At 45.2% G+C, this 12,807-nt stretch overlaps 1 protein-coding gene across 1 annotated transcript in view; it reads left to right on the forward strand.

Annotated features, from left to right (window-relative positions):
* GALNT17 (polypeptide N-acetylgalactosaminyltransferase 17) overlaps window positions 1–12,807 on the forward strand; it is a 215,058-nt gene that overhangs the window by 136,702 nt on the left and 65,549 nt on the right. The window contains exon 6 of the mRNA XM_086624575.1: window positions 607–724. Coding sequence (XP_086480701.1) covers window positions 607–724 — 118 coding nt within the window. The remainder of the gene's footprint in view (window positions 1–606; window positions 725–12,807) is intronic.

Below are 12,807 nucleotides of genomic sequence, written 5' to 3' on the forward strand. Positions count from 1 at the left end.
TTGATCTCTGACCTTGAGCCCTGCGGATGTTGGTGGAACTGGGCAGATGACACAGCAGATGTTTCTGCAGGCAGTTGTCTTGAGCTTTTAAAGAATTTGCTTTTGCAAGTTTGTGATTTATCCTGTTGTCGCTGCTTGGTAACGACTCCTTTGCGATATTTAAGAAAGATCCCAATTGGAAACCTCATTTCACAAAGCACGATAAAAACTAGTGTCTGTCCTGAAGTCAGCTCTGTTACTGGATGTTCTAGAAGAAGGTAAAAGAAAGAAAATGCCATTATTATATTTCCTTCACAAATAGGGAATGAGAACCCCAAGAATTTGTGCCCTTGCCCAGAGACACACCAAGGTGTTTACAACAGAGCGAAGACCTGAAAGTTTTTCAGTAATTTAATCCTAGGAGAATGCTGTCTCCAGTCTACACAGCGAAATGAACTTAAAGTTTGAACAATTTCATTGCAGTGGTAAAATAATGTCTTCAAAGGTACAGAGCTGACTCATTGCTGCAAAGTCTCCAAGATAACTTTGCAGAAATTAGTTCTCAGTCCATTAAAAACTGGAAAATGTCAATAATCATGCATTTCTGTTTGTTTTCTTTTTGTACAGGACACCAGCGATGATCGGCTGCTCCTTCGTTGTGCACAGGAAATTCTTTGGAGAGATCGGGCTTCTCGATCCCGGGATGGATGTGTACGGAGGGGAGAACATAGAGCTCGGCATCAAGGTTCGTGACACATTTGTAAGAAATATGGCACCTAACAGTATTTAAGGAACTCAAAGCAACACTTTTAACAAGTTAGCGTAAACAGTTATTAGAATGCCTCAGGGGAACTGAGCATTGTTCTGGTTTATAGCATTTTAATTCAAGTTTAAGGAGGAAAATGACTTGTTTTTAGGGGTGAGTGTAATTTTTTCTTTCTTGGATGCTCATTGGATGCTGGTCATGTTGTCACATTGTTACAGTAAGTTAGAGATACTTTAAATATGAGAAAAAAATATAGTGCTGTTTTTGTCATGTGAACAGGGAGGTTGGTGGGACTCACGTGAGCATCTCAAGAAGACCCAAAGCCTGAAAATGTTCTACAAATAAAATAAGTTCATAAACTTGCTTTTTAAAATGAAACACTAACAGCCATGGGTTTAGAGCTGCCTCAGTGCATCCACGCAGGCATTCGTCGTACCAGAATCCACTGTGACAACATCACTTGATTACTATGTACTATATTAGATGTGGCTTAGTGATTCAAGTGTTTACACACAGGGAAGTGATTCATAAGCAATGAATTCAATGTTCAGAAGCAGCTTGGGATGGCAGAATCTACGGAGGTTCTTCCAGGCGTGTTTTAGAGTACAGCACTTGTACGTTAACAAGCTGATAGGGAGAGGCTTGAGACTTATAACTGGAAAATTGAATTGACTGTGCTGTGAAAATGAAAAATCATTGTTCAGTTCATAGATTTACCAGAGGATATTTGCTTTGCTGGCAAATCAGAAGAAACTTAAGAAATCTATTGTTATTGGCTACGGGGAGCAATAATCTCACTTAAACAAGGGAATAGAAATGAAAGGCTTTAAATATGCCACATAGCTCTTCTCCATGTGAAGTAATTATTGCACATCATCATGCAGCTCACTTCTTTGGTCTAGAGAGATGCCGCTCTAAACCAAGCTTCTCTTGTGGCTATCCTTATTTGTGTGTTTATGGGATTTTTAATAATATCATTGTGGAACTCATCTTCTCACAATTAGTAATTCAACCCATCTGCTAGGTTTTTGGGGGATTTCATGGAAGACTGGCTCCTTAACTGGAAAAATAAGATGGATGTCTCAGGGACATGTGATGAGAGTACTCTTCTTTTTCACATGCTGAACATTTTAAAGAGGCTATCTACTAAACATCCTTTTGGAAAAAAAAATACTCCCTGTCTTCCCCAAGAGACTTTTCCAGGCTTCCATTTCCAATACATACGTTTCCCTGCTGTTAGCCCACTCAGACGCTGTGTGTTCTGATCAAGGCTTTTAAAATATTAGTGGTTTTGAAATCCACCATGTAAGACTGTGGAAAATAGATTTTCAAAGAATCCTGAACTCCAAAAATCAGTCTGTGTGCACGTGTCTTATTTAGTGACCCAGAGCTCATGGCACATCAGTCCCATTTCATACACGTTAGCCATTGTGTATGCAGGTCAGGTATCTCCTATGAAGAGCAGTCCTGGAGATGGTGGGTCTGCGATTGCTGGGTGTGTGAGTTCCACTTCGTAGTAAGATTTCAGTTCTAAATAGTTTCTCCAAAGCTGGTTAATGGATGTGTAGGGAAACAGAGTCTCGTTACGGATCCACGCAGACGTCAGGGCTCAGATGAATGTACCTGTTTCTGATAGTCCTGAAGGTTGCCAGCCCATCCTCATGTGCTTGTCCACTGCCATGGCTGGGCTCTGCAGCAACCAAATCACAGTACTGCCCGTGTAGGACTCTTCATTAATGAAATCATTTTAAAGGATCAATTCGAATAGAAAATGAATAGGCTTTTTGTGGGTGTTTTGCCGTTTTGCCTGGTAAGTGGCCGACGGTAGTCAGAAAAGTCTTTCGGTGGTTCCTTGTTTGTGTCAGTGATTCCTGGATGCAAACAAATACAGGAAGTATTTCTTTTCCTTTTGATGCTGGTGCATATTCCATCATCTTTCTGAGAATCATGTGGCATTTTTTAAACATTATATTCTTGCATTACCAAAAAGGCTTAAAGAACAATAATGAAAAAATAAACCCATTGAAGCTATGAGAAGGACATGGAAAAATTATAGTGTTTCAGGCAAAAGCACAAGCCAAGTATATTACGGTAAAATTAAATGCAAGTAATCCGAATAACAAAATGAAACAAGTAATTGAGAAGGTTGGGCTGTCCTCACCTAGAAGGGCCAGGGCCATACGCTGTAGAAGAGTCTCGTTTTATTGATATGCTTCACCTATTCTAAAATAAGCTGCACTGTACCTGTGTGTGTGGAAATAACGGGCCATGTGTTTCTCTCAGTTGCTGGACGAGGTGGCTCTGGGCTCGCTGCTCTCCCATACGTGCTGGGAAGCGTCCTCAGATTGCTCAGATAATAATAATAATAAAGCCATTAAGCGTGTTGCTGCCCCAGGCAAACTGCTGTTCTGCTCGCGGGGTGGCTCTGGCCCTGACGAGGGGAACACGCTGTTCTCTGTGGTGGTGTATTTTCTTTTATCGCACTGGAGCGTCTCCAGAAGGTTGAGCTCGTTCGCTCCTCTTGTCCCTGGTGTCCACTGCTTCGCTTCCCGAGGCAGAATTGAGCCTAATTCCCCTTTTCTTGGCAGAGAGCGGAGAAGCGTTTGCTAAGCAGAGCAGTTTAGGTTAATATTTCAACGGAGAGGTTTTCAACGCGCTTTTTTTTCTACCGCTTCCCCCCCTCAAGTGTGCCTTCCAGTCAAATTATAATGGCACCAGATCTTTCTTACTGTGTTGACAGCCACAAGGACCAAACAGTGGATCTGTTCCTGCGTTAATAACTCCCCACAGCAAACTGCTTGTGGAAACCTCATCCTCATGCCCGGCTGGTGACCAGATGCCACCAGGGAAGACGTCTCATGCCCGGTCTCGGTCTTGCTGTAGGAATTAGGCAGAGCAGATATTGCTCCGAGCTCCAGCCGCTCATCCTGGGGAGCACGTGGGTGCTGTGGGCCACAGCCCGGCCCTGTCCTGAGCCCAGCTCCTGCACTTGGCCCCAGGAAGAATAATTGCCCTCTTGGAACAAGCTTTGAGCCAACTCCTTTAACCCTTTGCTGTACTGAAGAAGTTTCTGCTCTCATTTTATAAACCTGATGTCCAGTTTCCATGACTTGAAAGTGTTGATGCTGCTGTGGATCCCCACCAGCTCCACGTGTGAATTCTGGCACAGAGGCTTCTCTGACCATCTCTGCTCCTTCTGTTGAAAATTTTGATATTATTTTAAAACCACTTGTGGCCCTGGCTGTTAGTGACCATGTGACTAAGCAAGAAGAGTGCTTTTGCTGCGTCTCTCGCTTTTTCTCTGCAGGGAAGGTTTTGTGGGTTTCTGTGGTTACTCACAGACATTCACTAAAGATGCTCCATAAAATTGCGCGCATCTATTTGAATAAAGACACAAAAGTCTATTGCATGATTGTTGCCATGATTTCAAAGTCTGGGATGGGTTACAAGGTTGTTTTCAGAGTGTTTTCTGCTTCTGTCATGCACTGCTAATTAAACTTAAATTTGAGTTGTCTTTTAGAGATTAATTTAATCAATAAGGATATTACTCCTTTGATGATATCATTTGTACAAATTGTCACTTGAAGAAAGCAATTAACTGAGAATGCCTATTAGCTGATCCATCCCCACACCTTATTTGTGTAGTAAGAATCGATTATTGAATTCATTAAGAAAAGCACAATTCAGGGATCCCTTTGAAGTTTAATGACTGACTCCAGCTACGTTTTACTATAAATGTTAAATTTTCAGAAGTTTCGTTTGGATCTTTTGAAACTATTTCCAGAGGGAAAGCACAGCTTGTCCTCTTAGGATCCCAGATGTTTTTTTCCCAAATTTGTCGTCTACCTTCAACAGGACAGATTTCTGGTGCCACCGAGCCAGCAGTTGTGTGCACGGAGCCGACGGAGTTGCATCCACGTGCATAGCTGTAAGGGCTGAGAACATGGAGCTTTGGAAACCAAATGGGTACAACGAGGGATTGAGCGTGTTGTTGTTAGTGGGGATTTCTTTAATAATCAGGCTCTCATCCTGCAGCCTCTTAGGCACATAAGTAACCTCATTGCACTGGCACTGACATTGATCCTCTCCCAGAGGGTACCATGCCTGTGTACCCTTCAGTCTTTCAGAAACCCTTAAAATAGATTAAATAGCATTTTAATGGTACAAATCTCTCGTGTGCGTTTCATCCATGAAGGAGCCCATTTTGTTTATATGAGTACGATTATTCATATGCTGAAATGTTGAGAGGGTCAGGCAAAAAAAAAAAAAAAAAGAAAGCCATCAAATAGGTATATTTAGATTCCACAAGGGAGCTCGACTGTTTCTGCATTCAGAAAATGAAATCTTTCTCTTCCTGCATACATTTTCCATAAAATTATAGGTATATCTTTTTGTTAAGAATACAGTGAGGGTGTTTAGAGCAAGCGGTGCTTTCAGCATCCGTGGCTTTGTCTGGTCTGAGACAACTGTATCCAGCCCTATGGGAGACAGAAATCCCCCCATGGCGTGCTGGGTGGGAGCAGATGAAGGATGTCAGGACTGGGCTGAGTCATAAGAAAGATGTTTCTGTTTTTTTTTTCCTCTCTTTTTGCAACAAATATATGCTAAAACATCAGTGTGCTTGCTTCCCCAGCTCAGCTGGGAATACAGGCTCCGGTGCGGTGCCCTATGTCTCTATATCACAGTGTGCACGTGTCTAAAATGGAGAGTGATAGACACGAGCAGAATGGGGAGCACATAAATACCATTGTCGGACAGATATTTGGCTAGGTTTCTACTTGCATGAACCTAATATCTAAATAGTGCCTGTCATCAAAATGTAGAAATATCCCTGGTTAGGGTGGCATTTATTTTTATAACGTCAACCAAATGCACGGACGTCTCATACCAGGTGTCGCGTTTTGACTCCGCAGCGTGTGTTGCTGCTGTCATTCGAAACGTTGTTTGATCGTCTGCAAATATCTCTCTCTTTCCCTCGGTTCTTCTGATTAATATATTAAAGCCCGGGTGCAGGCAGTGATAGCTGACGGTAGGCAGCACCTGAAATCGCTTTTTAACCACCCTGTCCATCAGCTCCTGGGTGTGAATTACAGCGTTCCGCCGGCGACGGTCACGTCCGCTGGCGTCGGCGGGCGCCGTGCGATGCCCGCGCGCCGGGGCTTGCGGGACGCGGCGCGGGAGGGCTGCGATGATGTGTTGTTACGTTTTCGATCACTTTGAAAAATAGGAAGCTGAAAAGCATGTAATTTATTCATAAGGCTTTATTAGGCTTGTGAGGGTTCGCTGAGATGCGGTAGTTAGGGTTGAATCAAGTTTCTCGTGATTTGCACGTTTTTTTTTCCCTGTCTGCGCTGAGCTTTGTTGAGGCTGAATTAGTCAGGAAATTACACCTGCGGCAGCGGAAGGAGTTTTTTTGGGAAGTGTGGGGACAAATCAGCCCAAACTCCTGAGGGAAGGACTCTGCAGAGCACAGATAGGGTTTGCTGCGAGGTATCTCCCAAGCTTTGTTTCGTGGTTGGTTGCAGGAGGTGTCGGTGCAGCAGCTGACACGTTTCTGGTTGCAAGGAAAGAGAGAACACACCTTTGATTAGTTGAAGGCTTTGGGGTAAAATTACCACATATCAGTTGCTTATCTGGGGAGTATGTACTGTTCATATATCCACTCTTTTGACATTTCTGAGAATTTATACTGAGGAACTGCAACCTTCACAAAGTTGGTGAGATGCAGATGATGCAGAAGTCAGTGCCAGCAGTGGGGGGATGCTCGAGTGGGGCTGTTGGCAGGAGGGGAAGAGGATGAAACTGGGCTCACCTATCAGGGACAGAAATTTTGGAGTTAGAGCAAGAGCTGGTTTGAAAAGTTGGAGGCTAAACCTTGGTAGAAGTAAAGGGGGAACCACCAAAGCCCGGGGTAAACTTTATTTAGCAGATGTTGTAGTTACAGTTGTCCCAGCCTGATCTACAAGACGAAGAAGTGTGGGGATGGATCACATCTCCCTCCTCTGTCTCTAGGCACTGAAGGCCTCCCTGTAGTGTGGAGTGGCCATAGCTGCAGTGGGTTTGCTGCTGGTGGTCACAGAGCTGCCTATGGCCAAGACCCCCGAGGTTCCTGCAGTTTAGGAAACATAAAAAAACCACAAAAAACACCAACACCCCCCTCAATCCCCCCAAACCTACCAACAATATAAACTCAGGCAACAAAATCCACTTAGAAATTGGGGCTTAAGGCTGTTTCCAGATAAAAATCAAGTTAACTTGGAACAAAACAAGAGGCAGAGTAGGACTGACCTTGGAAAAGGTCTTAGAAATACAGCTTTAGGAACAGCGATCCACCAGTAATACATTACCTTTGTGTACAGCCACAGTCTGCTTATTTGTACCCGTATCCCTGTTAGAGAAGTTGATTTTGCTTTTCGGAGTGATTGTTGTGTGGTTGGAAGAAATATTTCCACCACTGAACAGTATCCAATCACTGCCTACGTTTATTTTAAGAGCAGGAACTAGCACAAGTATGAATTCAGATCCTATGTTTGGCATTTTACTTGTCAGCTCAGTATTTACTGGAGGTGCTTGAAGATGCTTTATAAGAAGCTCCGGTGTAGTTTTCCAAACTGGTGAAATGCTTTTCATTGCAACCGCCTCCATGGAAATGGAGTCGTATTTTGATTATTTTCTGAACAGGCTATAACCTCTGCGTCGGAGCCGGAGAGCGGCTCTGCTGTCAGCGCCGCAGTGCCAGGGCGGTTTATAGCCGTCCCTCCTCGGGCAGGGAGATGGCAGGCGGGCAGCCGCGCAGCTCCCATCTCTCTGCTTCCTCCTGATGGAAAATGATTTGTCATCCCTGCCCGTTACCTGCTGACAGATGGGGACAGGTAGAGGCGGGGGAAGGCACCGTTATTTTCACCCCACTGGGTTCTAGTGTTTTTACTGACAAGTTGATTTTTATGCCGGGAAGACACTGATCATCTTTGCTGGGGAAGATGATAACTCTTGGCGCGCAACGGGCCGTGTGTTGCGGTTGAGATTGGCCGGTGTATGGAGGAGGACTCAGCCATGCTGTATCTGCTCTTGAAACTCTGGCAGGTGTCAGCTGTTTACTGGTCTTTCCCAGGATCAGTGCCTCTGGCAAGCGGGGGTTCAGGATCTGCCAGATGTTGGTTTAATATGCTGGACTGTAGTCGGAGTCCACGCTGGTCACGCTGGGCTTGGGGCCTGGCTGAAGATGGCCAAATGTGGAGAGCAGCCACAGCATTTCCAAAGCTAAAGGGCTGCAGAGAGGAAGGGTGAGTGGCCAAGCAGGTTCGTAGAGGCTTAGCAAAGTTGGGTTTATTTGTGCTTTTCACTGATGGATTTTGGAAGATGGAGCCTAAATCCTGCAGGAGGTTCTGCAGCGCTCATCCTTGGTCTAACTCAGTTCCTCCTGCTGAACAGAGCTGTTCCCATGTTGCTCTTTCCACTGAATTTTGTGGAAATCTGAATTTCCACTGCTATTGGATTTGGACCACACCACCGTTGTCCGGTGAGGTTGCTCCAGAGGCTCCTCAAGCAGAGTGCTCACACCCCTCCCTGCCCACGTCCAGGCTATGGGCATCAGACATCTCCAGTATCCCCAAGACGGGCTGATTTATTTATTTTTTTTTTTTTCTATCACACGCTGTGATCCTTGGGCATGACAACCATCCCACAAGCCCTTTAACTTCTCCTGCTTTACCAGCTCTCCATCCTGTGTGGAGAAAGCTGTGGCAAAGGAGGCACCCTGAGTGTCTGAATTTCCCCCCTTTCCTGCGTGTTGCTCAGGGGTGCATCGTTCCTGGCCACGTTCCCTCAATATTTTATGTGGAAAAGCCTGAACCCCACTAGGTGTGGGGTTGGGGCAGGGGCTCGGTGTGCCTTACCATCGGTGGTTTATATTGTGGTTGTTGAGATAAAACACAGCAGATACGTAGCACCTGCTGCCAACGTGTGGTCTGCTCTGACGTCTGTGTCATTCTGGGCTCTGGTGAAGATGTTTGCTAGGCAGATTCAGGTTATCTTGGCAGCCCTGGCTTGATGCTCAGGCAACAGTTTGCTTTCATCTCCAACCCCAGAGATACCTGAGGTGCCACCCTACGCGTCTCAGCCAGCTGGCCCTTGCTGTTGTGGGGAAGGCTCAAAAGACTTTCCCGTAGCAGGAGACGTTTCTTGGCTGGCTGGGCAGGGGTGTCACAGCACACTGAAATATGGGATCCAGGTTACATCTTTGGGGTACATCAGGGATTTTAAGGACTGTGTGGGCCAGAGGTTTGTTGTGCTGATGTTCACCATAGGCTGGTGTGTCTGGGAGGCGAAGGAGTTGGCATGGGTGATGGCAGCAGGCTTGGCACAGGCACGCTTTGGCTCTCACCTTCCGTGTTCTTGCAGGGAAAGAAATTACTCAAGTCCTCTTAAACAGCAGTGATAGGTATGAGCAGCTGAAGAAGAATTCCCACATCGTTTCAACCAACATATTCCCCTCTGTACTGCAAGGCACATTGGCTTGCTTCTTTATTAGCCCTCTGGGCCCTGCTGAGTGGAAGCAGCCCTGGGACATCCCTTCCCATCCCCCATTGCCTGGGCCATGGTCACATTTCCAGCACTGAGCAGTCATTAACATGGGGATGATGCATGAGCTGGAGCGGTCCTGGCTCTCCGAGCACCTGGGGCTGAAATTTGGTCAGGAATTGCTGAGATGTAGCAAAGTTAAGGCCCATGAAAGCTGGTTTTATAGCATCGCTCCCTGGAGGACAACTGTCCTTTGAAGTATTTCTGGGTGTCTGAAACAATAATTCTCTGAAATTTGCTTTCTCCTTTCACTCATCACTAAACAAGGTGAGAGGCAGCAGATTTACTCTGTGCATGTGCCTATGGTGTCTGGGATATAAATTACCCTATAAAACAAAAACCAGGCTTGTGTCTTCTTAAAGCCCAACTCCAAGCCAAACCGAACTTCGACTTCTTACGAAAAGCACGCTTGGGAAATGCCAAGAGAAAATTTGACGTGAAATTATGCACCAATAAATGAGGCTCATAATAAACTGAGATGAGAAATGAGGGTTTTTTCATCCCATTATATTCGTAAAGCTTCCAGAAAGCTCCCTGTTCATCGTGACTGCAAAGGCAAGATTCTTTTTTTGTCTTTTCCTCTGTCCTTTCTTATGAGAAGACTAACTTGTGATGCTCTTGCTGGGGCTGTGGGACACACAGATCTCTTCCCTACCTCATCGAGCCACAAAGTTGATTTTATCACTCACTGGCCTCCGGTGACTCAGGCAGGGCAGCAGCCCAGACCTCGGAGCGGTCCTCTCTCGTAGTCACTGAGTGTTGGGTTATTTCAAGGATAAGACACTCTTCATTGACTACAGATTTCTCTTAGGCTTGAGGATCCTTCCTGGTGAAAATGTAATCAATGCCGTTACACTCCTGTGATTTTCAACCAAAAAGCTTGTAGTTAAAAATGCCCAACCAGCTTTTAGTGTGTTCAGTGACTCTCTGACACTTTGCAGTCATCTTCTCTCAAGGACTTTCAAGTCAAACCTGTTCATCTTTACAAACGAAAACACTATTTTCCAAGAGCTGCTGCTGCCATCGCAGCCTTGGCTCTGGGAACTGTTCAAGCTTTTTCATCTGAACTCCTCACCGATATGGAATGCAGTTAAAAGGCAGCTGACAGCCTGACAGCTGATGGCAGGAAACAGAGACCATCTGCGTTTCCCCACGTACGTCCATCCCGGCTCTACCGAGCTAGCAGAAAATTATGCTAACAGTAGTAGTATTCATGACCAAATATTGTCCCAGCCCTGTAGTGAGGCCAGCATCACTCCCGAATTAAGGGAGGTCTTTCTATCCTGTCTCCAGCACATGCCCTTCAAGCATCCCAGTTTTGCTGGATGCACCTGCATCACCTCCTGGGTTCCCTTTGAACGTCAAAATCCTTTTGTGACTGGTATCCTTCTCTTTGGGATTGCTTTATTGCACTTTCTTTATGTGAGCTTATGACCAGGTTTGATGGATTGTGCCGTGTTATGGGCACCCATTCCTCCAAGAAATTCAGTCTGGCGTGTTTGTATGCCAGTCACCTGCCTCCTGACCTTTTGCTTTTCGATGTTACTGGGCGTGATTTGCCGTTGTGCTGTCACAAGCTCCAGCATGCAGTGAGTACAAAGGAGATGTAAAACATTTAGTAAGGATGTTAACATTTGGTACACAATCATGCCCTTCTCTGAAGCTTTGCAGAAGGCCCTGGAAGATCTCTACCCCTTACAGATTGTGCTGTGTCCAGCTCATGGCTTACTTTCATCTGAACAAAATCCTGTGTGTTTAAGCTTGTTTTAACATACATGAAGTTTGTTTGGGGTAAGAATTGCATTATCTCGTGTTCAGAAAAGTTGTTGGTGTCTTTGGACTCAGCCAGTATTAATGGCAGTGATAACAAGTATTGGCTTGTTCAGTCTTCTTCTCAAATGAGTTGGCTCGCTTCTTCCACAGCTCTTTCAGTACCAGAAGACTTGAGTGGCGGCTTCAGAGTGACAAGGAAGAGAAAACTCCCAGCAAAATTCAGTAGGAACTCATCATTTATCTCCTTCAGCCATCCTGGAAAATCTCCTCTTTCCTTTCGTGTCTAGAAGAGCCTGGCGCTGAACGTGTGTCCCTTGATGTGACACCACTTGAGACTTGCCCTGTGCATCATTGAGAATAACATTGGAAGTAACTAGACATGATTTATGTTTCCCAGTGCGTTTATCCTTCAGTCTAGTGTGTCCTTGTGATGCTCGATGGAGACTGCAGAAGTGGTGCTCTGTGAGACTCGTTTTGAACAGCATCCACAGCCGGAGCTCCCTGCAAAGGGAATACTGTCACAGCAGTCAACCTTGTGGCTTCCCCGTGGTGCATTTATTATTCGTAGCAGGACCATTGCCTCATAGCTGATCCAATCGCTGGGATGCACCGCTGCCGTCATGCACAAAAGGGGGTTAACCCCGGTAACACCGCGTGCAGTTTTCATTCATTTCCTTGACTTCAGGGTTTTCCCAGGAGTCCCGGGGCAAGGGAGAATGTCGCAGCCTGACCTCCACACCGCGGGCTGCCTCCTCGGCAGCCTCCTCGCGCTGGTATGAAGCTGCCAGCCAAATCCCGTCCTTAAATTGTGAACAAGTCCAGGTGGTTGACCAAAATTTCCTTGGCTTTGCCTAAAAACTTGGCCACTGAGGTATTAGATACCATGGAACTAAAGTATACATTAGGTTTTTTTCTGTGCTCAGGATCTTAGCAATGATTTCAGCATCCAGTCTCTCCCTGAGCTGGTTAGAAGCACCCAGTACAAGAAGCTGATGAGGCAGATCAGAGAATAGAATGAAATTCCACCTTTCACTACCCAGGCTGTGATCCAGCAGAGCACTTAACTTTCAAGCACCTGGGCAGTTGTCTTAATTTCTGTGGCACTACTGCGCCTGCTTAAATGGAAGTGCTTCTTAAGTGCCTTTCTGAACTGAGGCCTCCAGAGCTGAACTTGAGCCATAAGGGTTAATATTTCGAAATTAAAATTTTTCACTGAAAGAAGATGTTGTTTCTCATCCTTCCCCTAAACAGTCCTTCCCTTTGATGAGCTAATTAACTCATCTAGCTTTAAAATACAAGTGCATCCTTCTTGGATTTTGTCATGTGTCACCACCTTCTAGAGAGTTATTGTGCCTTATTTGCACAGAAAATACTGGCCAAAGACACTGGGAAGTAAACTAATCTGTTTGATTTGTTGAATAAATTTATACCTGATGCTTCGATAGCAAACCCATTATTTCATATTCATCTACAGACACAAAATATGTATTAATTAACCAAAGGACTGCTAGTGGGCATATGCAAATGAAGTGGCATCAGTCAAGCCAAGATCACCCTTTCTTTTGTGTTTTACTTTATTAAGAAATAAAGGATTTGTGCTGACTGCAGTTCCTTAACATCAGATCTGTGCCTTGAAGTTCAGTGCTAGGACTGAAAAGAGAAAGAGAATCTGAATTTCCTAACGCTGCGGAAACTGCTGCAAATACTGC

The sequence above is a fragment of the Tauraco erythrolophus genome, chromosome 21 (assembly GCF_009769465.1).
Source record: "Tauraco erythrolophus isolate bTauEry1 chromosome 21, bTauEry1.pri, whole genome shotgun sequence".
Classification (NCBI taxonomy): Eukaryota; Metazoa; Chordata; class Aves; order Musophagiformes; family Musophagidae; genus Tauraco; species Tauraco erythrolophus.